Source organism: Ahaetulla prasina, chromosome 1 (assembly GCF_028640845.1).
Source record: "Ahaetulla prasina isolate Xishuangbanna chromosome 1, ASM2864084v1, whole genome shotgun sequence".
Lineage (NCBI taxonomy): Eukaryota > Metazoa > Chordata > Lepidosauria > Squamata > Colubridae > Ahaetulla > Ahaetulla prasina.
In genome coordinates, this window is record NC_080539.1 from 264,675,060 (window position 1) to 264,699,085 (window position 24,026).

At 38.2% G+C, this 24,026-nt stretch overlaps 1 protein-coding gene across 1 annotated transcript; it reads left to right on the forward strand.

Moving 5' to 3' along the window:
- Positions 1-1,761: 1,761 nt before the first annotated feature.
- Positions 1,762-11,464, forward strand: TNNI2 (troponin I2, fast skeletal type). Its single transcript, XM_058160794.1, has 6 exons — positions 1,762-1,866; positions 4,144-4,185; positions 5,356-5,484; positions 7,529-7,618; positions 9,070-9,246; positions 11,057-11,464. The coding sequence occupies exons 1-6, from the start codon at positions 1,762-1,764 to the stop codon at positions 11,150-11,152; spliced, it is 639 nt and encodes a 212-aa protein (XP_058016777.1). The 3' UTR covers positions 11,153-11,464.
- Positions 11,465-24,026: the final 12,562 nt, after the last annotated feature.

Genomic DNA, 24,026 nt, shown 5'->3' on the forward strand with positions numbered 1-24,026 from the left:
TATTTCTCCACTCATCAGAAGGAGAAGAATTAGGGAGGTAGTATCACCCAATTTGTTTTCTGTTCAAAGCAGTGTCCAATACTAACTATTCTGAAGAATTCAATTTTATTAAAAAGTTTATTCCTTCTGGTTTATTGCAGGATCTCATCAACAAAACCAAGATGTCTTCAGAGTAAGTTGTTCTTTGTAATATGGATGTTTTTATGAACTAGAGATTCAAATATTTTTAATTCTCGTGTGACCCAATCCACCTGAAGTTCAGGCATGTGGAAAATGGGTTTTTGAGTCTTATCTTCATCTAGAGATGGGAGGTGCATTTGCAGTTATGGACTTCCTGCACTGAACTTTTTCCTCTGTTTTCTTTGTTCCTTCCTTGGAACCTTTGGAAATATTTCATCAGTGTTGCCCTTAATGTCCCATTGTTATTTTTGGGATAATGGTACTTCTATTTCATTTTCAGACCTTCAAATTAACCATCTTTTTTTCCTCTTCCCTCCCTCCCTTTCTTCTTGTGATCATCTCCTCTTTCCCAACAGTGAAGAAGTAAGTTTTTTTTTTAATTGATTATTCTGGGGACTGTATTTAGAATTAGATTAACTTGGTAATATCATCGGCCTATCTAAATTTTCTCTTGGGTAGAAGAAACTGAAAGACAATGAATAGTTGATAGTTATAACAGATTTTCTAGCTTCTTCATCTTTTCCTAAAAATGCCAGTTCAATTCAGTTGTATTATATAGTTGTTATTATTGATTAGCAGACACCCCCTACAAACACACACAATGTATACTAAATTATTTAAATCTGGGTAAAACCAATCCTGCTGGGTTGTTTTATACTGAAATATTATATTTTGGTCCAAAGTCCCGCTGAAACGGCATCACTGATCTCAACGATTGCATCACATATTCTTGGGTGATAAAGAAACAGAACCTAGGAAAACAATCTATTCAAATGAAGAGGAAGGGCTACATACACAGGGTGAAGGTTTATATAGGATAGCTAGATTGAAAGAGCTGGATTGTAGATGAGACTATTCCCAACACGAACATTTGAACTTACTCCCCAAATTAAATAAAGTGCTGCCATTTTGGCGAGATACTGTCATAGCAAGCGAAAGCTTCCCTCCCATTTCTGATACTAAATTGCATATCCTTTTTGAAAGATCCTGCAAAAGGAAACGGCATTCTCTCACGAATCCTTATCGTTAAGTACAATGAAATCGATATTTTAGGTGGCACATAAGAAAAATATTTGGATTATAATAAATTCCCATCCCACTCCTTGGAGTGGTTATTTCATCGTATCAAATGGAAAGCAGTTGTTGTAATTCTCTGGAGGGCATGCTGACTAGTGGTGGGTTGCTACTGGTTCGCCCCAGATCAGGAGAACTGGTAGTGGCAGTGGCAGAAGGCTCCGCCCACTCGCCCAGATCTCTCTGCACAAGTGCAGAAGGATTGCGCATGCGCGCACCCATGAGCGAACTAGTAACAAATGAAATTGAAACCCACTACTGATGCTGACCTCCAGTATCTTGCTCAGAGTAAGGCTCACATGCTGGATCCAGAATGGCTCTGCCGTTCCAAAGATTTCCTCTATGTTCTTGGGGGTTAAACTTTGGGGTAATCTGAAGAGCTATGAACAAACAAAGCTTTGCTCTGAGGAGCCCCAAAGCAAAACTTTAAGGACTAAAGTCAGCCTGTTCTGCCCTACCATGCAAGAAAGCAGCTGGTGCGGCCCCCTAGGCATCCTTCAGGCAAAGATGGTTTGCTTTAAATCTTTTAATACCTCAGAATTTTGCACTCTCAAGACCCATTGGAAGCAAGTGCATGTTGACTGCACAATACGCAGTGAAGGAACAACAGCTGTAAAGCAGGGGAAGAATGATGGGATCCTTCCTCTTAAGAGAGTCTCCTTTGACCACTCTACACACTGCATGGACCAGATAACTTTACAGTTTATACTTGTCGTCCTGCCCAGCACAGCTTTCCTTATATAATAAAAAGCTATTAAAGTAACTTAAAAAGCTTAAATAGACAATACCTCAAGGGTTCCTTCTCTCCTGGTGACTATCATGGCACTGTAATAAGGCAATCTGTTTTCTTATAAATTGTGTGGGTAGCCTTGAAGGATTTGCAAAGTTGCTGTCTGAAGAGCTATTAAAGGAGGATGTAGGATGAAATCAGCTGCGAAGTTCATCCTTCCTTCTTTAAACTTCTATGTCCCTCGCCTTAATAAGAAGTGAAACACCCCCACCCCCCCACCCTTACAAGCTTAAATCTGCAGATAGTTACAGGCTGCTAGAATATATACAATCTACCCCTCCTTGTTATGATTCTACAAGTCCTTTTGCTATAACAGGAACCCTGTTTTCCAGAGCAAATTTGTAACAGCAGAAGAATTTGCTCTATCTCTAATTATATTTGTTCTCTTTATGTAATTGCTTTGTAAATTATTTGAAGAATTCTAGACCAGCAGCTTTTCTAAGCTCATGTATTACCAGGGGGGGGGGGGGTTTGAGTTGTTGAAAGGGACATAAAAAAAAGTCACGATTAGTTTTTTTCCTTCCAACCTCCTTACCATGAATTGAGCTAGATTATGCCAAATAGTAAGTTGCACTCAAATATTCAGTCAAAACCAGTAAAGAAAACCAGTGTGTTAATACGAACAAGCGAACAGATGTCAATACTACAACATTCTCGATGGTTTCATTCTCGATGGTTTCATAGGAAAAATATTATTTTCACCAAGAGAATGTAGGTTGGCAGAGTTTCATGGTAGATTCAGTTTTGTACCCACGATCTTTAGCAATGACTGGAAAAGCCCTATCTTGAGTGTCATAACTTTGGTAGAGCACATGTAATGCATGCAAAAATATCCTGGAATTCAGTTCTGGGCATTTCCTTAAACCATTACTTCCTTTGGACCGAACCATCAGAAAAATGTACTGTTTCACTTCCAGAGAAGTGAAATTATAGTATAAAACTTAAGTCTCTAATTAGCTTAATTTATGGGAAATTTATTTCTATTTCTGTATAACGTGAACAATATATGGGTACAAATATGACAAAATTTATGGAAATCAAATTGGGACCTAAATATTTCCTATCTAATGATTCAATCCTGGACACTTCCTGATGAAATTGGAAAACTCCAGTTGAAAACCTAACATCAAGTCTGTTAAACTAGCTGGACCAATAGTCCAAGCTGACATAAACAAACTCTTTTGGTGTTCCAGACTTAACATGTTACACTGAGTTTAAACTGAAGGAGTTCTCAGTCTAATAATTCAGACAATATAATACAGTTCTTTTGTTCTGCATCTAATTAACTCTCTTAATGTACAGGGTTTCTTTTTTTAAAAAAAATAGCTTCAGAACTTCCATTCTATTTTGTTTAATCCCATCTGTATTGAATTGGATTATCTGTACATAAGAAGAGCTGCTACACGATTGGTTTCTGGAACAGCCATCTTAGAGCAAACTACAAACTACAAACGATATATTTGACCAAAGGTTACTAAAGTTTAACCGAATCTTTCAAAAGGACAAATTCTGAGCTGAGGCCGTCCACATAATGAAGTGACCTTATCAGATTTCTTAAACATTCTTAACTTGGATAGAAGGTCCTCAAATGAATGTGCAACAAGCAGCACATGCATATATTCAAAACATGAGTAACTATTCCTGTTACACCAAACCATTAGGGACAAAATATATGGTTGCCTAGAGAAGTCAATTTGTAGAAGTTAAAGTTCTTAAGTTAATATAATTTAAGGGCACATTTTGACATCTATATTAGCTAATTTGAAAAAAAGATAGCAGGAGTAGAAATAGGACAATATTAATAGGAGTCGAATTTTGATTTCCTGTCTCCAGAGTGTGGGAGAATATAATTCAATCTTTGCACCACTATGAATTGTGAAAGCAAGTCTGAGTAAAGAAAATTTCGAATAGCAAATGGCAGGACAGAAGAGAAGTGGGTTTATCCTCTACCTAAACTATGGATGCTATTCTTGGGATGTTATCTCATGTTTACATGGAAAGGGTGGTCAGATTTCTAGGAAAGATACATACAAAAATGTGGCTTGTGGAAAAGGTACTGTAAAAGCTCAAAGTTGTCTTTTTCTTTTTCCTAATTTTAGAAAAGGAAGAGGGCTATCACTGCCCGCCGGCAACATCTCAAGGTATATATATATTTATATATATATTTGTGGAGATCATTTTTTAAAAAAAAGCAATGCTACATTATTGTCTTGTTCCCTTTCTCCCTAGAGAAGAAGGAAAGTAAAAAGTCCTATGCCATGCAGCATTCCTCTTCTGGAATGTCTAGCAAAATACTTCCCAAATGATATCTGGGCATCTGCCAAGAATGAGACAGAAGAAAACTAGAACTGGTCTGAATGTTCCACATGTATACATTTATCTGCTGTCATTCATTAACAAAGAATGTTTCAAGTTAATGAACAGTTTTAAGATTTCTGTCCCATTTTCAAGTATAGGAGCTGTAGGTTAGCTGGGACAGTGACAATTCTGACAATACTTTAAATGCAAGTTGGGCCCAAGTGGTAGGAGTGGATTTTTATTCTTTCCCTTCCGTCCAAATTTAAAAGAAGAGGACACACGAGGAAGAAGTTTTATCCCCATACCTTCCATGAACGCCATTTCAACAATGCATTTTACTCTTGAAGTAATTTCTGATATCAAATTAATCTCGGGGGAAATGCTCTGGAAAGAAATCTACTATCAGTAACCTACTGGTGACTGGAAAAAGCTTCTTGTTTACGGGCAAATTCATTATGTTACTACGATCAGATTTTCATTCCATCTTTCTACATGATTGGGATAGTTCTTTCACTGAACTAAAGGGCATTGTGCTTAACCTCTAGTAATGATGAAAATAATTAATAATCATGAATAATTACACTTTGAATTTTAAACACCTTCTATTGAGACTTGAGTGATTGTGATTTGCTAAAAATCTGCTAGGGAATTTATGGTGTAGCCTCAACATGAATGAATATTCTAGTCATAGGAATGGAGAAATGATGGTCTTCATATTTTGTTGAATCAGAAATAGTAGCAATCCAGCCAATTTGGCCAGTGCTGATGGCTGTTGGGAGCTGTAGTTTTTGGTAACACGTGAAAGACCATAGACCTTCAATTTGTGTCCTATGTTTGACTTCTTAGATAAAGGACCACTATACTGACTCTGTTCTGTGCTACTTTCTAAGCCCTGACCTTTGTTTTGATGTTCACAGAGGTGATTGTATATACCTTATGATGCATTCTCACTCTCTTCCTTGACAAATATTTCTTCTGCCAATGTAATTTTGCTTCTTCCAATTATCTTCTAGAGTGTTATGCTCCAGATTGCTGCTTCTGAGCTTGAAAAAGAAGCTGCAGCTAAGGAACAAGAAAAAGCCAATTATCTTGCAGAACACTGTCCACCTCTGCACCTGCCAAATTCCATGCAAGAACTGCAGGTAATGATTTCATCCCCCCTTCCATCTCCTATTCAAGAACAGGAACATGTAACTTCACGTATAATGCATTAGTTGATTTGCTGATTTGATCTGACAATTAGTTTCTTTCCAAATTAGATTTTTCCAAACTATAAAGACTCATATAAATATATGTTCTTAATTTGGCTTATGTGATATTAGAGGCCTAGGCCTGACTGTCTGTGGGAAGGAGACAAATTATTATTGCCCAAAGACTGAAACTTATATGCTTGTGTTAGGGATCCAGACAGTAAGTATCTCAGGGCAGCATTTAGGTGATAATGTCAATATGCTAATATTGCATTTTGATCCCATTGCAGTTTGCTGAGGAAGCTGCTCAGTGTAGGAGAACCAGCAATGAAGAATATTTTCAGCTAAAAATGTACAAAGCCCTTTTTGTTCATGAGCTGCAACCAAAAACATGACTCCAAAATATTGGTGGTGTTAGGACAAAACTAGATTTGAGAAATTAAACTTATATACAGGGGTGTCTTCAGGGTGTGATTTAAAAAGTCAAGGTGATAATTACATAAGCCATGTCAAAGTATAGGTTCAAACACATATTACCAATAAAATTCTAAACAAACAATTATAGGTTACAGTACAATTACAGTTAGACATTGGGTTACAGCACTTCATATTTTTATGAGTCATTTCCTCCAGTAGTGGGGTTTTAAATCCCGGCGCTACCGGTTTGCTATTGGGAGCGTGTAGTGTTTTTGCGCTTGCACAGAATGTTTTGCACATGCACAGAGCATTTCTGAGGAAGTCTGGGTGGGTGGGCGGAACCTCCCACCACCGCTGCTGGGGCTAACCAATAGCAACCCACCACTGTTTTCCTACCATTTCTTTCCTTGACTGAGGACTTCTGTTTTTAAAAAGTAGTTACATTCATTCCCCCCCAATGTCCTGTTGTGTTCAGATCTCATGTGGCTTTATTTATTTATTTATTTGGTAGTATCTGAATCTCAAAGTAATAGCAAAGGATTTTCTGAGAGGCAGCTCCTCCTGCTTGTTCTTTAGCCAAACCAGCAATGGAATGACCTTGAAAAATCAAACAAACAAAGCAGTGACCACAAAGTAATAGGGAATCCCATCATTTATTAATTGTATTTATGTCTTACTTTTTGTCCCAGGAAGTCCATGCTATGTATATATATCTGCTTTACACCTAAACATCTTTAGGCACCTAATTGTCTTGACAGTTAACTATGTCACATCATTTCATAAAATGAATAGTTTAGGCCAGAGATGGGTTTCAGCAGGCTCTGACCAGTTCTGGAGAACTAGTAGCGGAAATTTTGAGTAGTTCAGAGAACCGGTAGTAAAAATTCTGACTGGCTCCACTCCATTTATTCTCTGCCTCCCGAGTCCCAGCTGATCAGGAGGAAATGGAAATTTTGCAGTAACCTTCCCTTGGACTGGGGAGGGAATGGAGATTTTACAGTATTTTTCCCATGCCACGCCCACAAGCCACGCCCACCAAATCATGCCACACCCACCAAGCCACACCCACAGAACCGGTAGTAAAAAAATTTGAAACCCACCTCTAGTTTAAGCTAAATGTTTACGTACCTGGGCTATACGGACATATATGCCATCCCTGAAGACACGGTTGGCTTGTTATACCTTAAGTTTTTTCATTGTGATGCAGGACCAATTTACTTTTTCTCTTTCTTCATAATTATATAATTTTACCTGGTTTATGAAAATTGTTTTTACTGTTGTACCTTGTACCTTGATGAAGGTATCTTTTCTTTTATGAACACTGAGAGCATATGCACCAAGACAAATTCCTTGTGTGTCCAATCACACTTGGCCAATAAAAAAAAAAATCTATTCTATTCTATTAATTCCAAGAATAAAAAAAAAGAAAGATGTGGAACAGACTCAGTAATTCTGAAACTACACATCTAGACATATCATCTATCAAAAACAAGCCTGCAGAAGAATTAGAATGGTTTGGCAAAAAAAAAAAGTAAGTTTAAGCAATCTCCTTTAATAATCACTTGCTGTTTCTCAACAGGAATTCTGCAAAAAACTTCATGCTAAGGTAGAGCAAGTTGATGAGGAAAGATACGACACAGAAGTTAAATTACAGAAAACTACCAAAGAGGTAATTATCTTAATTACAGAGCATATGTATGGTCCAGCATCCATACATATGCTCTATTGACTGGGTAGGCAATTTCTAAACATTTGTGTCCAAGTGGGTTGAAATTTTCATCTCATAAAGAAATACAATAATTTTGTATTTTATGAGACCAGCATGCTGGGAGGTGGCCATGGGAAGTAGGATTTAAAAAATAAATAAAATGGGTACAATTGAATGGTGCAATTAAAGCCACACCCTTTTTAATGTGTATTGTAACACATATACTGTACAAAAGGAGTGAGTCCGATCACATGGATTGGGCTATCAACTTGACTTTTTATATACTTTCCTTTGCTCAAAATAGTATAAGCATTTGACATCACAACTAACTTTGAAAAATTGAAGAGAGAGAAAAATAGCTGGACTGATATTGCTAGAAAGACTGTATCTTCAATTGCTCACATTTTATGTTTCAGTAAATATTTAAGATGAATATTGTGTACACCTAGTAAATGTAACTGGGATAGGAAAACATTCAGAATATAGACATCCACATCAATGGCAAAAAACAAAGTATGGTAGAAGTGTGTTTGTTTACACACAGACACACACACAATTCTAGTTACAAACAATACACAGAAGCAAAATGGTTAACCCAGAGTAAGAGCCATGAGAAAATAGTCCACACCTTTTAATGTGTATTGTAACACATATACTGTACAAAAGGAGTGAGTCCGATCACATGGATTGGGCTATCAACTTGACTTTTTATATACTTTCCTTTACTCAAAATAGTATAAGCATTTGGCATCACAACTAACTTTGAAAAATTGAAGAGAGAGAAAAATAGCTGGACTGATATTGCTAGAAAGACTGTATCTTCAATTGCTCACATTTTATGTTTCAGTAAATATTTAAGATGAATATTGTGTACACCTAGTAAATGTAACTGGGATAGGAAAACATTCAGAATATAGACATCCACATCAATGGCAAAAAACAAAGTATGGTAGAAGTGTGTTTGTTTACACACAGACACACACACAATTCTAGTTACAAACAATACACAGAAGCAAAATGGTTAACCCAGAGTAAGAGCCATGAGAAAATAGTCCACACCTTTTTATAATATGCAGATTAACTGTGAGCGTATTTATTTTAAGAGATAATTAAATTCCAAGCACAGGATTATATAGGAGATATTTGAGGTTAAGGTGCAAAGTCAGGGGTTCTGCATTTTATTTCAGCTGATGCAGAACTGCCTGCGTGTGATTTTCTGTAACGTGTCTAGCATTATTTTCCCTTTGGGTTCACCAGCACTTTCTCTTACAGTTTCAATATACTTACCTTTAGTTAGATTCTCTTCTGACTATGGATTGGATTCCTGTCTGGCATCTCTTTGTTTAAAATTTGATTTTGCCTTCCTTCACCATTCTCATCATTTGGGTATTTTCATCTCTTTCTGACTGTAGCTTGAAGATTTGAGCCAGAAACTGTTTGACCTGAGGGGCAAATTCAAGAGGCCACCCCTACGTAGAGTCCGCATGTCTGCTGACGCTATGCTGAGGGCCCTTCTGGGTTCGAAACACAAAGTCTGCATGGATCTTAGAGCTAATCTGAAGCAAGTCAAGAAGGAAGACACTGAAAAGGTACCTAGATAGTTGAAAAGTAGTAGTTTCCGTGGCTTGGCTTTTGGACTAAATGCATCTGTCAAGAATTTCACTGCAACCAAGTATCATGATGTCTTGAGTATATTAAACTTATGCTCAGCCATCTATCTTCCTCACTATTTACCCTTGACTGTTCAGTCTAATATCTGAGGGAACTGGGTCTGTAATAAAGAGAAGGAATCAGAGTGATATGGTAGCTTCTTCCAGTACTTGAAGGGCTGTCACATATTAAAGGGGGTCAACCTATTCTCCAAAGCACCTGAGGGCAGGGCATGTGGAAGATGATTAAAGGGAGGGCCAACCTAGATTTAAGGAGAAATTTCCTGACACTTAACTAATCAGTGAAATGACTTGCTTCCACAAGCTGGGATGGATGGAAAACCTCCATCAGTGGAGGTTTTCAAGAAAAAACTGGACAGTCACTTGTCCAGAATGGTATAGGGTCTCATGTCATGTGGCAGGGGATTGGACTAGGAAACCTCCTTTCAACTTTGTTATTCTGTGTTCTAATACTGAAGGGGTAAATTGTATGCTACATTTGGATAGACATAAGATTAGAGAAGTCTTTCAAATCAAGGTCAAAGTAGAATCCTATGCTGTCTAAGTAAGGCCAATCATGCTCACTAGATGTTTGACAATATTGGACTTCCTTGCAAATAAAATGAAATACTTAACAATACACTAAATGACTTAAAATTTAAGATAGATTAATCTAATCTTTTTTTTAAAAAAATCCAACTGCTCCTCCTGCCTAATTGTCATTTATGGCTTCCTGCTAGAAGAATAATGTTATTAAAATAAGTGAAACACAAAATAAAATTAGATATTAATAATTGTTTTAGATTCCATCAAAACTGATAGATCCTTTGCTCCAAGAAAGTCTCCCCATGAGCTTTCCAAATTGCATCCAGGAAACTTGCCATGCAGATTTCTAGAGTGACAGCAGCCACAAATAGTGTCATAACATATTGAACTCAAGGACACTAGATGGACATAGATGATAGAAGATGATAGATAGATAGATAGATAGATAGATAGATAGATAGATAGATAGATAGATAGATAGATAGATAGATGGATGATAGATAGATAGATAGATAGATAGATAGATAGATAGATAGATAGATAGATAGATAGATAGATAGATAGATAGATAGATAGATAGATAGATAGACGGACAGACAGACAGACAGAAAGACAGATATAGACAGACAGATGACAGATGGATGGATGGATGGATGGATGAATAGATAAATAATCAAATATTTCTAAAAGACCTCTGATTGTGAAGATTTCCAAAAATGGTGTTATAAGAGCACTGGAAGACAAGACATTCAGCTTGCAGCTTTACCATTCTAATGAGTGAACTCAATCATTGTGGAATGTAAAGAATAATATATGGTTTAGTGTACTGTATGAACCATGGCGGTTCATTAAAAAAAACTACGACTTACTAAAGTTGGTAAATGCAGTCAGTGACAGAAAAACGGGCTTTCTGACTGTAATATATCCCAAATACTATGGGGTTCTCAGCAGGGCAGGCCATTTTAATTTCTTTCCAATTTACTGTCTGTTGAACATTTCACCCTTTTGGAATGTGTTGGTAAGCTTCCAGCTCTCTTGATGAAAACTTGTGAGCCACCACAATAAATATTAGCACATCTGTGAGTGAACAAAGGGTTTTTCTGTCCAGGGAGGCATCATATCAATAAGGCAAGGCTTGCCCCCTGCATGAGCCCTGTTAAAGGCACTATCCAAGCGTAACATTTTATCTCCTGTCTTTCCATAGGAGAAGGACCTACGTGATGTGGGTGACTGGAGGAAGAACATTGAGGAAAAGTCTGGAATGGAGGGCAGGAAGAAGATGTTTGAAGGTGGCGAGTAATAAGATCTGCTCAACTCTATAATCCAGTCCTAATGCCTATCCAAACCTTCTGCAAACCTTTACAGCGCTGTTTTTGGAATGACTTTCCTCATGTCACAGTTGCATTCATAGTGCAGTCCACCCTACAGAACCTACCTGCTGCCTGACCCCTTTTTATTTCTGGGTACTAGGTCATGAGATCCTTAAATACATATTACAACAAAGGTAGTTGCATGAGCTTCAACTATTCAGTCTTCATTAACTCTTGTCATTAGGTAGGATCTGGTGTTGCAACGTGAACTAAAACTGATGTAAATAAAGCATTGAGAAGTATGGCTGCTATCTTAAGACTTGGGAAATCAAGGCATGAAAGGGCTGTGTGTCACACGGGGCTTTGGTTTCCTAACAGGGGAATTGTACATAAATTTCTGATAGATAGGAATTACCTTTGATGTTTAGGAAAGCGACATAAAGAACTCTTCAGGAAATTATTTGTACCGCTGAGAAATATTTCCAAAGCTGAATGCTATCAAATTTGCTGTTGCACTCAGATTTATTCTTGGACTAAATCTTTTGGCAAATGATCAAATGTTTCTGAAACATGGAGGATAATTTTAGGTGGCAACAGGATGATCATAAAAATGACAGGAATTGTTCATGAATGGGTGAATAGTTTCTCAGATACATTCACATATTAATGGAACAATTCTTCCCTTATGGGAAGCAAGTCCATGGGAGTAGACTGAACAAGTGCCAGCACTGAGAATATTCAGAACAAACTGGCAGCTATTTTGCTCTGGCATTAGGATGATGATTGGCTGCTTCAGTTCTCCATTCTTCTGGATCAGTTCAAAGAGTTTAATAAGGAACAGCATGAAGGGTATATCCCAATATTTCATTCAGCGATGAAAACAGTTATTGTGGAGTTATTGCCCATCAACTCTTGGGCAAATTTCCATGTGATTCAGAATGTGTACCTTTCAAATACCATTTCTTTCGAACATCTAGATAAAGGCAGATGTGAAGATGCCTGGATAAGTCAAGAAAGCAGAGATTCTATGGTTAGATGAAATCTGGAGTATGCATATATGTGTATACACACACATACACATACACGTATACAATCTAGTTTGTATTACTTCTAAGACAGCAGGTCCACAGCTGGGAGCTGTTTCTAGACCCAGCTTTGTTGCCAGAGAATCAGGTGGCCTCAGCAGTGTTAAATGCTTTTACTAACATTGCCTGGCTTGTCAGGTTATAGCCAACTCCGGACAGGAATAATTTTGCAGCAGTCATCCATGCTCTAATAATTTCCCAACTGGCTTACTGCAGGATGCTCTCTGTGGGCTTTTTCTTGACAATGATTTGGAAACGTAAGAGTACCACTGCTGGAATTCTGGCAAGTATAAACAAATGCATCACCTTTGCAAGAACCTCATTTACTTCTTCTCCCTTGTGACTTCATTTCAAAGTATAAATATTATTTACCCTAAATCCTAAATAGTTTAACATTCAAATACCTCTTCTCATACAGGTTTGTGTTTATTATAAGATTATTGGCTTTCATCAATTGCCTACATCACGTTGTTGTCATGTGACATATCATGATTCCCCCCCCCCTTTGCTGAACCCGGGTGGGCGAGGCCAGCGCATGATGCATCCAACCTGTGAGCTGTGAGTTTGACACGCCTGGTACATTGTCAGAAGGAAATTATTTAAAGACCCAGGAGAAGGATGTCATAACACTCAAATCATGATTTTGAAAGTCCTCCTTAAAGGGAATTGACTGGCACCTTCAGGGCAATAGTTGTAATTTATCCCAACATATTGGTTGTCTACAGTTTAGGCTGTGGAATGGGTTCAATTGTTATATTGATTACAGTAGTATAATTTGCCTTATGGTAGTCTTGCATCAATAAAACATATTTCTGAACACAGACCACTTTGCTTTGCCAAGACCAGCAAAGTGGTAGATTCCATGTATTAGAGTGGCTCTGATGTAATATTGGAAGCAAAGTATGGTTTTATTACATAAGGGTCAATTGAACTGAAGCATCCACTCAGGGCTTTTCACGGACTATATCTGTCTGTCTTTCTGTCTGTCTGATCATACAATCATAGAGTTGGAAGAGACCACAAGCATTATCTAGTCCAACCCTCTGCAATTTGCAGGAAAACTAATTAAACTATCTATGAGAGGCAGTTGTCTAACTTCTTAAAAAACTTGAAAAAAAAGATGGAGAATGAGCTACAACCTCAATAGACAGACTCTTCCACTGCTATGCAGCCATTAGCTTTAGAATGTTTCCCTTATATTTAAACAAAACCCAGGTAGCTGCAATTTATACCTATTAAGTCTATTTCTGGTCCTATTTTTTGTGGCAATGAAAACAGTTCCTAAACATTTTTTTTCCTTTTATATATCTGAACCGTAATATACTGTCTACGGTTCAGAGGTGGGTTTCAGCAGGTTCTGACCAGTTCTGGAGAACCAGTAGTGAAAATTTTGAGTAGGTCGGAGAACTGGTAGTAAAAATTCTGACTGGCCCCGCCCCCATCTATTCTCTGCCTCTTGAGTCCCAGCTGAATGGAAGGAAAAGGGGATTTTGCAGTAACCTTCCCCTGGAATGGAGAGGGAATGGAGATTTTACAGTATCCTTCCCCTGCCACGCCCACCAAGCCATGCCACGCCCACCAAGCCATGCCACGCCCACCAAGCCACACCCACAGAACCGGTAGTAAAAAAAATTGAAACCCATCACTGCTACAGTTGGTATATGGGTAGAGAGAGATTGAATATTTGATTATCTGAAGGGCACAGCCAGTTGGGAAAAGAGCAAGAACCGATAGTTTTGTGAAAGATTTTGCAAAATTATTTGGGCACTTGTACATCAACCAACACTAGGTCTAAAGGAAGAAAGGAAAAAGATGAGAGAGTGAAAATCAGAAAGAGAGATGGAAAAAAGGATGAGGATATATTGCCCAGTTTTAACTTCGCTCTTAACTACAGCAAGCATTGTTCTGCCTATTGTCCAAATATGGACCTAATAGATTATTCCTGAGAGTCTGCAGTCTTGTAAGGAAAAAAATCCTAATTTTGTTTTATGGGCATATTCTAGAATTATAGGAAAAAAAGGGGGAAACTATTCATTAACAATTACAGCAAAAAGAAATGGTGCAGAGGATCAAGAAAAGCAACCCATCATCAGCAATAAAATAATCCAATGGTTAATTTTGCTTCTTTTAGATCACCAATTTTTTATTATTATTGAAAAAACGTAGCTGGCAACTTAAATTTATACTCATTTCTTCTAAAGATCCAATAGTTCCTTTGGAACTCTTTTCTACTGTTTGTTTTCCCATGTGATCATTTTTTACGGGAACTCAATTATCTGTCTGCCATTTCATATGTACCCGAAGTGGCATTTCTCATACATTTGGGGAATATCAGCAGGCTTGGGGGAAATCATGGGATCTGCAGAAGTACAAAAAAACGCATTGCGTTTATACAAGGAATTTTTAGGGACAATGGGAGAAAGGCACCCTTAGTGGGCATGAAGTAGAGATGGGTTAGGCAGGGGAGACTGTAATGGAAAAGACCACCTTGAAAGAAGACACAACAATGTTGTAGATACAGATACAAAGGTAAAGGCAAAGGTTCCCCTCGCACATACGTGCTAGTCGTTGCCGACTCTAGGGGGCAGTGCTCATCTCCGTTTCAAAGCTGAAGAGCCAGCGCTGTCCGAAGACGTCTCCGTAATGCAAAAGGTGCACGGAATGCTGTTACCTTCCCACCAAAGGTGGTCCCTATTTTTTCTACTTGCATTTTTATGTGCTTTCGAAACTGCTAGGTTGGCAGAAGCTGGGACAAGTAGCGGGAGCTCTCCCCGTTACACGGCAGCAGTAGGGATTCGAACCACCGAGCTGCCGACCTTTCAATCTGTATCTGTATAAAATAGGTAATATTTTCTTGGAGATTTCACTTGAATATCATAAAACCAGATCCAGAACTGCCATGTGGGATCATTTTTATAATATATGAACAAGCACAGCAGAAAGAACTGGTGATGATTAGTCTCCTGGGATGTTTTCTGCTTAGAAAGAGAGAATTTAGTATGCTGCTGAAAACAAACATTTCCAAAGCTGAATACTTCCTTATGCTTCACTGACAGCATTTGAAGAAAACATCCAGATACAGGATAATGAAACAAACCCTTTTCATGCTTAGGGATCTGGAAGAATCAATTATAATGTTCTAAAACTAAAGGGTTCTTTGTCAACTTTTCAAACTTTGAGGACAGGAAATGCATATTTCGGAGGCTTTTCCTTATGACTGTGTTGACATTTATCCTCTAGTCCTTGAACTGGGAGAAAATATGCCAGCACAGACTAAACTGCCCCAGTGGCTAAATCTAGTGGTGGGATTCAAGTAATTTATTATTTTTATTTTATTTGTCACACAGTATATATAAGCGTAAGCATGAAATAACTATACAATATATAAACATATATATGAGCATAAGTATGTAATAACTATATTAATTGGATATAACGAAAGGAAACAATAGGACAGGAACGGTAGGCATGCTTGTGCTTTTATGCATGCCCCTTACAGTCCTCTTAGGAATGGGGTGAGGTCAATAGTAGACAGTTTTTGGTTGAAGCTTTGGGGATTTTGGGAAGAGACCACAGAGTCAGGTAATGTATTCCAAGCATTAACAACCCTGTTACTGAAGTCATATTTTCTGCAATCAAGATTGGAGCGGTTAACATTAAGCTTAAATCTATTGTGTGCTCGTGTATTGTTGCAACTGAAGCTGAAGTAGTCTTCGACAGGAAGGACATTGTAATAGATGATTCTATGAGTTAAACTCAACAACCAGTTCTCTGCCCTAATGATTTCTTCCAACAACCAGCTTGCCAAACTGCTCAGAAAGTTAACAACCGGTTCTCCCGAAGTGGTGCGAACTGGCTGAATCCCACCAATGGCTAAATCCTTTTCTGCTTCATTACTGAAACAGTGAGTGGAGCTGTCTTTATAGTTTTTTTTAAGGTGGGACAATTTAGGTGCAGTGATCGATGGGTTCTCTTGGATGTGTTTCCCCTCTCACGTCTTGTCACCAGCTGGTGGAAGGTGGTGGTGGTGGTGGAAGAAAGAACAGCCAACAACAGTGCTCTTGATGTGTGTAAACATGCTTAGGGAGCAATCCCAGAAGCTACCTGAGATGCATAAGGATTGTATTCAAGGTTTTTGCCCCTTTACAAGTTGCCTAAGTGATAGTTCATTGGTGTGAAGATTCTCTGTACCAGTGACCTATCACTCAGGCCATTTCAGAACACAGGTCTGGGGTTTTGTTGTTTTTTTTGCTCTGGAAGAATATTAAATCTATATCCCAAAATAGCCCAGCTGACAAGATTGGTGGAGTGGGGAAGGAATGCAGCATGAAAGAGAAACTGGCGGTTCCTGATTCATTAGACAAAACTTCCTTTATTTCATCTGACACAGGTGAAATGCTCCTGGTTCGGACCGGATCGCCTGATCCGGTAGCAATGGCAATGGTGGTTCGGAGAACCAGTAGCAAAACTCCCTGCGTTCCCACCCCCCATGCTCATCAGAGTTTTTTTTTTTTTTACTTTTAAAACCATTTTTTCTTTGGGCGAAAAATGCTTTTAAATTTAAAAAAAAGCCTCTGATGATCGCGCGGCTCAGCTGGGATTGTCAGAACCCTTTAGAAATGTTTTTTCTATAGCCTCTTTGGCAGAAGAGGTTGTAGAAAAAATGCTTTTAAAAGTAAAAAAAAATTGGCCATGCCCACCCAGTCACATTATCCCCCCCACCAAGCCACGCCCACAGAACCGGTAGTAACAAATTTTACATTTCACCCCTGATCTGACATCTCTTCTTTACTCCATCAACCTGTTAGCTAAGCTATTTGGAGGTATAGATTAAATGATCTGCCAGAAGGATGGTAGATCTTTGTTCAAAAATAACTAGCATGGCAGATCACTGGAATGATAGAGGAGGAGTAAGGAGCATCAAGGTCTTCTGTGTCACCCCATATCATTCTGTTTGTGACCTTCATGTGGGCTAAAAGTGAAACAGATAGAATTTGTTTCATTTTTCCAACAGCTCCCATATCTCCTAAATTGGTAAGTAGGCAAAATGGCATAGAACAAGGGTGTTAAACTTGATTTCATTGAGGGCTGCATCAGGGTTGCTATAATTGGGAGGATGCAGAGACAGAGTCTTTGATGGCATGAAGATTAATGTGGTGTCGAGATCAACTTTGCAATTTCTCAAGTTTACTTCCTCTGCAAATAGTACTTCTGTTTTTCTTTTTGAAAAATGATAATGCTATTAAATTAAATGCTATTATGAAAAATGATCATACTATTAAATTACAATTAAAAATAAAAACTAATACAAATTTAAAAAGAAAAAAATGAAAAGAAAAAATAGAAAGTGCAAACAATAACAATTAGAAGAAATTACTTCTCCCTTCACAAGTGCAAATAATTTTAATAACTTACCACTTTCTCTTAAAATATAACAAATGATCTCTTCTCATATCCCATCAATTATCTGTAAACATATCTTAAAAGCCTCATCATTCAGTCCTGATCAGCAAAAGTCCATTAAGGGTCAACAGAGAAAACTTACCTTTTACTCATTTGTCATCTTTACTCCCTTCATATAATGTCCTGAAACTTGGTTTCTTTTCATTTTTCCCCTATAAAATTGTTCAAAGTTTTAGCATAGGGGTCTCCAACCTTGGCAACTTTAAGACTTGTGGACTTCAACTCCCAGAGTCCCTCAGCCAGCAAAGCTGATTGAGGAACTCTGGGAGTTGAAGTCCACAAGTCTTAAAGGGATCAAGGTTGGAGACCCCTGTTTTAGTAAGTCTCTTTTGTAAAACCAATGAAGGAAAGTTATCCACATTACTCTTTTGGTCTGTTATTTGGATATCCCTTTTAAATACAATATTACAATATCATCCAGTTTTATTTATAAATCCAGAGTAGCATCTTTTCCCATATCATTCTTATAATCTGTCATTTCTAAATCCACTTTTAAATCTACTTTCAGATTAGTCTCAGTCTTGTCCAGTAAAATGAGTTCCTCTTCCACATCTTTTAAACAGAGTTTGTCTATAGTGTTTGTCTATTCTCTTAAAATTAAGTTCTGGGTCCAGTGCTCAAAAATATCCTTCAGAATGGTCCAATGTAAGAAATAGTAAGTCAAATTTAAAAGTTCTTCTCTTTAATTGTAAACTTTAGTTCCTTCTTATTCTCTTTAGCATCTAGCCTTCAAAGTTTCATCCTATCATGTTTCTTTCTTTTTTTAAAAAAGATAATTCAAAACAAAAGCATTTCATACAGGAAGGATTCTTATAATTAATTCCAAAATCTTATTTCAAATCCATCTGGACTCTTAGTCTATTTGTAGCTTCCCAAAATAAAAATTCTAATCACTCTTGCTGTTTATTACAAAAGAAAAAAAATCGTCCTTAAACTTGTTTTTAAATACATTTTTCACTAAGGTTTGAAGGAAACTCACCCAGTATTGTAAAACATGACAATCCATAGGTTCCTAATAGCTGAAAAGCAGTTAACAAGAAATTTCCAAAAGTGATTAGAAAAGGAAGTATGCAAACCCAGTGTCTTTTGAAGGTGTCAACCACAGTTTCAGCAAGATATTTATTTTCTCGTCTCTCAAAACTCTAAATCCATCACTATCTTGTGGTCTTCCTGGCAAATAGCTGGGAAGAAATAGAGGTAATGGCAAATTTTATTTTCCTGGGCTCCAAAATCATTACAGATGGGGACTGCAGCCAAGAAATTAAAAGATGCTTGCTCCTGGGGAGGAAAGCTATGGCAAATCTAGATAGCTTACTAAAAAGCAGAAAAATCACCCTGCCAACAAAAGTGTGTACAGTCAAGGCTATGGTTTTCCCAGTTGCAATGTATGGCTGTGAAGGTTGGACCATAAGAAAGGCTGAGTGCCAAAGAATTGAGGCCTTTGAACTATGGTGCTTGGAGAAGACTCCTGCGAGTCCTTGGACTGCAAGGCGATCAAACCAGCCAATCCTAGAGGAGATCAACTCTGACTGCTCTTTAGAAGGCCAGATCCTGAAGATGAAACTCAAATATTTTGGCCACCTAATGAGAAGGAAGGACTCACTGGAGAAGAACCTAATGCTGGGAAAGATTGAGGGCAAAAGAAGAAAGGGACGACAGAGAATGAGATGGCTGGATGGAGTCACTGAAGCAGTGGGCGTGAGCTTGAATGGACCCCAGAGGATGGTAAAGGACAGGAAGGCCTGGAGGAACATTGTCCATGGGGTCACGATGGGTTGGACACGACTTCACAACTAACAACAACAACAACAAATCTTGTAGTCTCCTCATGAAGAGGAACTGCTTGGAACATTTGTGGGTAATCTCATGTTCTCTCTCTCAGAAAGGAATTACGAATGAGTTAGTCCAGTCACCCAATCCTCATTCCATTGTGGTCATTATGGAGCTGTCTTTACTTTGTCCCCTGGAAGTCCCTTCAGGAGAAAAGCTGTTTTTGTAGACATTGCTGAGAATAATTGGAGTGGCTTATAAACCTAGTAAAACAAATAAATGCAGCAATAAGTATAAATTAAGCTTGAAGCAACGTTAGGAATGTAGCACAGAAGTGTTTTCTTTTGAGATCATTCCTCATTCATATTTTTTTTCTTTGCAATTCCTTTTCTCTTTAGTTTAATATCTTCCCAGACTACTTACTTCATAATCAGAAGCATCTGCTTAGACTAAATTTCAATGAGTGTAAAGCATAAGGAACAGTTAGATGGAATCAAAACTGCATCCTTTGCTGTCTCAAGATATTTTTTGCATTATGCCATTGTTACCACTGTTTGTAACACTGCAAAATACAGGTCCTGCCAGCCACTTTCCATGAACCATCCTGCTGTGACAAACTTGCCTTCTTCCCCGGCTGCCAGAGAATGAGAACACAGGTGCTGGAATGTGAGATTTAATCACATGTAATGCAACTTCTCACATTGGTCCTTGGGTGCTGCTAAAGCAAGAGTAGAGTAGGCAAAATGGCGCCACCCTCCCACCAGTAGTGTCATAATGGTGGTGCATGGCATGAACTTCTGCAGAATTGCTATTTTATCTGGGAAGGAAAAGAGGACATATTTTTGCATCTCCAGATTATAATTACTTTATGGTTGCATCAATGGGAATCCTTATTTTTAACTGCTGCAACCACAGATTTCTACATTGCAACGTCCACAAAATAAGAAGAAATGTCAACCTGGATTTTTGCTGTTTATTTGCCAGATTCTCTGGATTGTATTATAAACTGCCCCCACCAGAAGCTCCCCTTGAAATGAGAGACCAGCTTGCCAATAGCTACTCAATTTCAGTTATCCCTTTTGTACACTATCTAGTCAGTTGGCCAATCCTATCAAGAACACACACACACACACACACACTTTTAAGATTCTGGAACTATTGTTGCACTGGTGTCTTCTCTTATGTTTATTATTATTATTTTATATGTGGGAGATGTCCAAATGAGAGGTGAGAGAAGGAGCAGGTAATCTCCGTTTGTGCTGCTCTGTTGCATTGGTTCACATTCCCCTATGTCAGTGATAGAAAAACTGCAGGAGAAAAATTAACACCTTGCCTATAATAAGGGGCCAACTCATCAGTCAGGTCAACCCTATCTGGCAATGGCCTGAGTCATAGATAACAGAGGCAGGATAAGGGTTAGCAATGTGCACAGCACATTTTGTGCCATTATTACTTTATGCTGTCTCAAAAAGGAAAGTACTTGAACTCAATAGTGGGAAAGACCCTCAGTTATTGACTGCGCCTTTAATTCTAGTCTATGCTTTGTTTCAAAGAAATCATGATACACCACTCATACCTCTGAGCCGATGATGATGGGATGTATTGGGATTATTCATGCTTGCCCCATGCACCAAAAGCTTTGTTTGCATTCTGTTCATTGAGATAGCCCCCCAATATCACGAATGCATTCCCAACCTTGAACAACAGTGGTGGTTTTGAAAAAACTGTGGTGGTTGTGGTAAAACTCCACAACTCTTAGAACCAGTGGTGAAATTCAATTTTTTTTACTACAGCTTCTGTGGGCATGGCTTGGTGGGCATGACTTTGTGGGCATGGCAGGGGAAGGATACTGCAAAATCCCCATTCCCTCCCCACTCTGGGGCCAGCCAGAGGTGGTATTTGCTGGTTCTCCAAACTACTCAAAATTTCCACTACTGGTTCTCCAAACTACTCAAAATTTCTGCTACCAGTTCTCCAGAACCTGTCAGAACCTGCTGGATTTCACCCCTGCTTTGAACCTTTTCATATATCAACAGCAATTTGAGTGGGAACAGAATGTTTTTTTATTTATTTATTTTTTCTTCAAAAATGGATTGCTGCTTCTCATGTAAATGCATACAGCAATATATAAAACTTAAAAAGATGCTGGGCTACCTGAAAAATCACTCCTCAAAAGAGAGTTGAAGAACAGAAAATGGCAGCAGCCATTGCCTTCAGTTGAAGCCAATTGCTCATGACAAAACAACTACTCTTATGTATTCTGACTTGACTGTATTCTTTGTCAGGCTGAAACCCTAGAACAAAATAATAATAATAATAATAAAAGACACATATAGCTAAAGATATATCCAGAATGTAAAACTTAGGAAATAAAATGAAGGATTTTTAAGGGAATTTGTACCAAATTGGGAAAATTTTGCACGCTTATAACTGTTTTATACTAAATACTTCTTTGAGTCCCATTGAATAATGAGCCATTTTGTGCCAAACAAAAGTTCTTATCAAGTACAAAGAATGTGATGTTCAACTAACTGTGCAATACAAGAACTGGAAACCAGGTGGTTTATGTAGAGTACATACTTGAAAGGGGAGGGTTGTGTGTAACCCCTATGATGTAACTCTTAATGATGGATATATAAATTGGAATTAAACATAAAACTGTGTAACTGCTGCAGATTTATTCTACTGTTATTTATTTATCACAACACTGTACAATATTTTGCCACTTATTCTCCATACTTCCCCTCGGACTTCGACAATTACCTGACCTTAGGACCTTTCGCCGCGAACTTAAAACTTATTTATTTCATATGGCTGGACTAGCCTGATTTTTATTTTTATTGGATGGGTTTTTAAAATTGTGTTATTTTACAGGGGAGTAAGTTTTTTAACGTTTTGGGCATTTAAATTAGTTTTTTAAGGGTTGTTTTTAAATTATTGTGTGTATTTATATTTTATCTGCCTGTTCACCGCCCTGAGTCCTTCGGGAGAAGGGCGGTATACAAATTAAAATATTATTATTATTATTATTTATTATTATTATATCTTGGAGATAGAGAAATGGGGCCATCTTCAGCAGGTGGCAGCACCTGGCCAACTTAGTTTCGTCCGGGAAGCGAAGTCAGGGTCTGTCTGGGTAATTCTTAGATGGGAGACCTCCAGAGAATTCCAAGGATACAGACAAGACTGAGACATTAAAAAGATATGTACTGGAAGAAGGCAGTGTAGCAGAAGAAGCCACTTCTATGCTCTTGTCAAGAAAACAATATGGCTATGTTTGCTTGAATCAAAAGACTTTCCCTATGGCTGTTTTTCTGTAAAACAAGAAACGGCCTGTTTAAGAGTAGATTAGCATGCAAGGCAGTAGTGGGTTTCAATTTTGTTTGCTACTGGTTCGCTCACGTGTGCACTTGCGTGCACGTGTGATGCTTTGCGCTTGCGCAGAAGCTTCTGTGCATGTGCAGAGACATCCGGGCGGGTGGCCTCCCGCTGCCACCACTACCAATTCTCCCAACTGGGGCACCCACCACTGATGCAAGGGGGTGGGTGGGATTAGAAGCACATCACACATTTTTAGATTCTTTTTGGAAGTTCCACAGACATTTAAAGATTTCTGGATTGGGTGACAAATTAAGTAACTAGCATAATATAACATCGGGGGTAAATGAGCAGATTCAAGATGATCGTTGGTTTTGGAGAAATATTTCATTGTGGAGAATCATTTAAAGTGTTACCATTTGCTAACAGAATACAGTGTTTCTGCATTTATTCCATGCTTCAGGCTGCAATCCTATGCACAATAAACCAGGAATAATTGATTTCTCAATAGACATGTAAAATATAGACTTCTTAACATTTCCCAAGCTTTTCACATGCTTAATCTAATTAATCCAAGGAGTCTTGCTTAAAGACAATCTCTCTCTTTTCACTAACTTTGTTCAAGAAAGAATACATAGTTTCACGGGTTCCAAACCACCCGAGGTACTGTAAATTGCATCGTTCGAGCTGTGTGTTAAAGGCCTTGCTTCATGCATGAACTTAGAAAAGAAATGAGGAAGATATTGACCCAAAGGGGGGGGGGGGGAAATAGAAGACATCAAGAGGAAGTGGTAGAATAGTGAGCATAGTTGCTTCATGCTCTTATTTCCTCTTCCATGGAGTCCTATCTGTGTACAAGCTGTTCCAACAAAGCAGTTTCATTTTCCCCACCCCATCTGTGCTTCTAAGCACAGTTCTTTCATTCTGAGCCTCAAATATTTTGGATGAGATGCTTGTAAAGTGCCTAAGGGACACCGCTAAGCATTTACACCATTTTGCCTTAACACTCCATACGTTCACTTCTGCAAGCACTGAAAGAGCTTCAGTCAGTGCTTCTGCAACAGGGTACAGTCAACAACTCTTAGCAACAGTGGTTCTTGTCTGGGCTTGGTGTGATTAGACAAGTAATTTTTTTACTGGGCAATCCTAATATTTATTCAGAAAAAAAGTTCAATTGAGTTCCGATGGACTTTCCCAGGTAAAAGGTTGTAGAAATGCAGTTAATGTG

Coding starts and splice junctions, on each gene's coding strand:
- TNNI2 (XM_058160794.1), top strand. CDS start 1,762: ATGGTTTGCTTTAAATCTTTTAATACCTCAGAATTTTGCACTCTCAAG. Junction 1,867..4,143: donor GCAGTGAAGGAACAACAGCT/GTAAAGCAGGGG, acceptor TCCTAATTTTAG/AAAAGGAAGAGGGCTATCAC. Junction 9,247..11,056: donor AGAAGGAAGACACTGAAAAG/GTACCTAGATAG, acceptor GTCTTTCCATAG/GAGAAGGACCTACGTGATGT.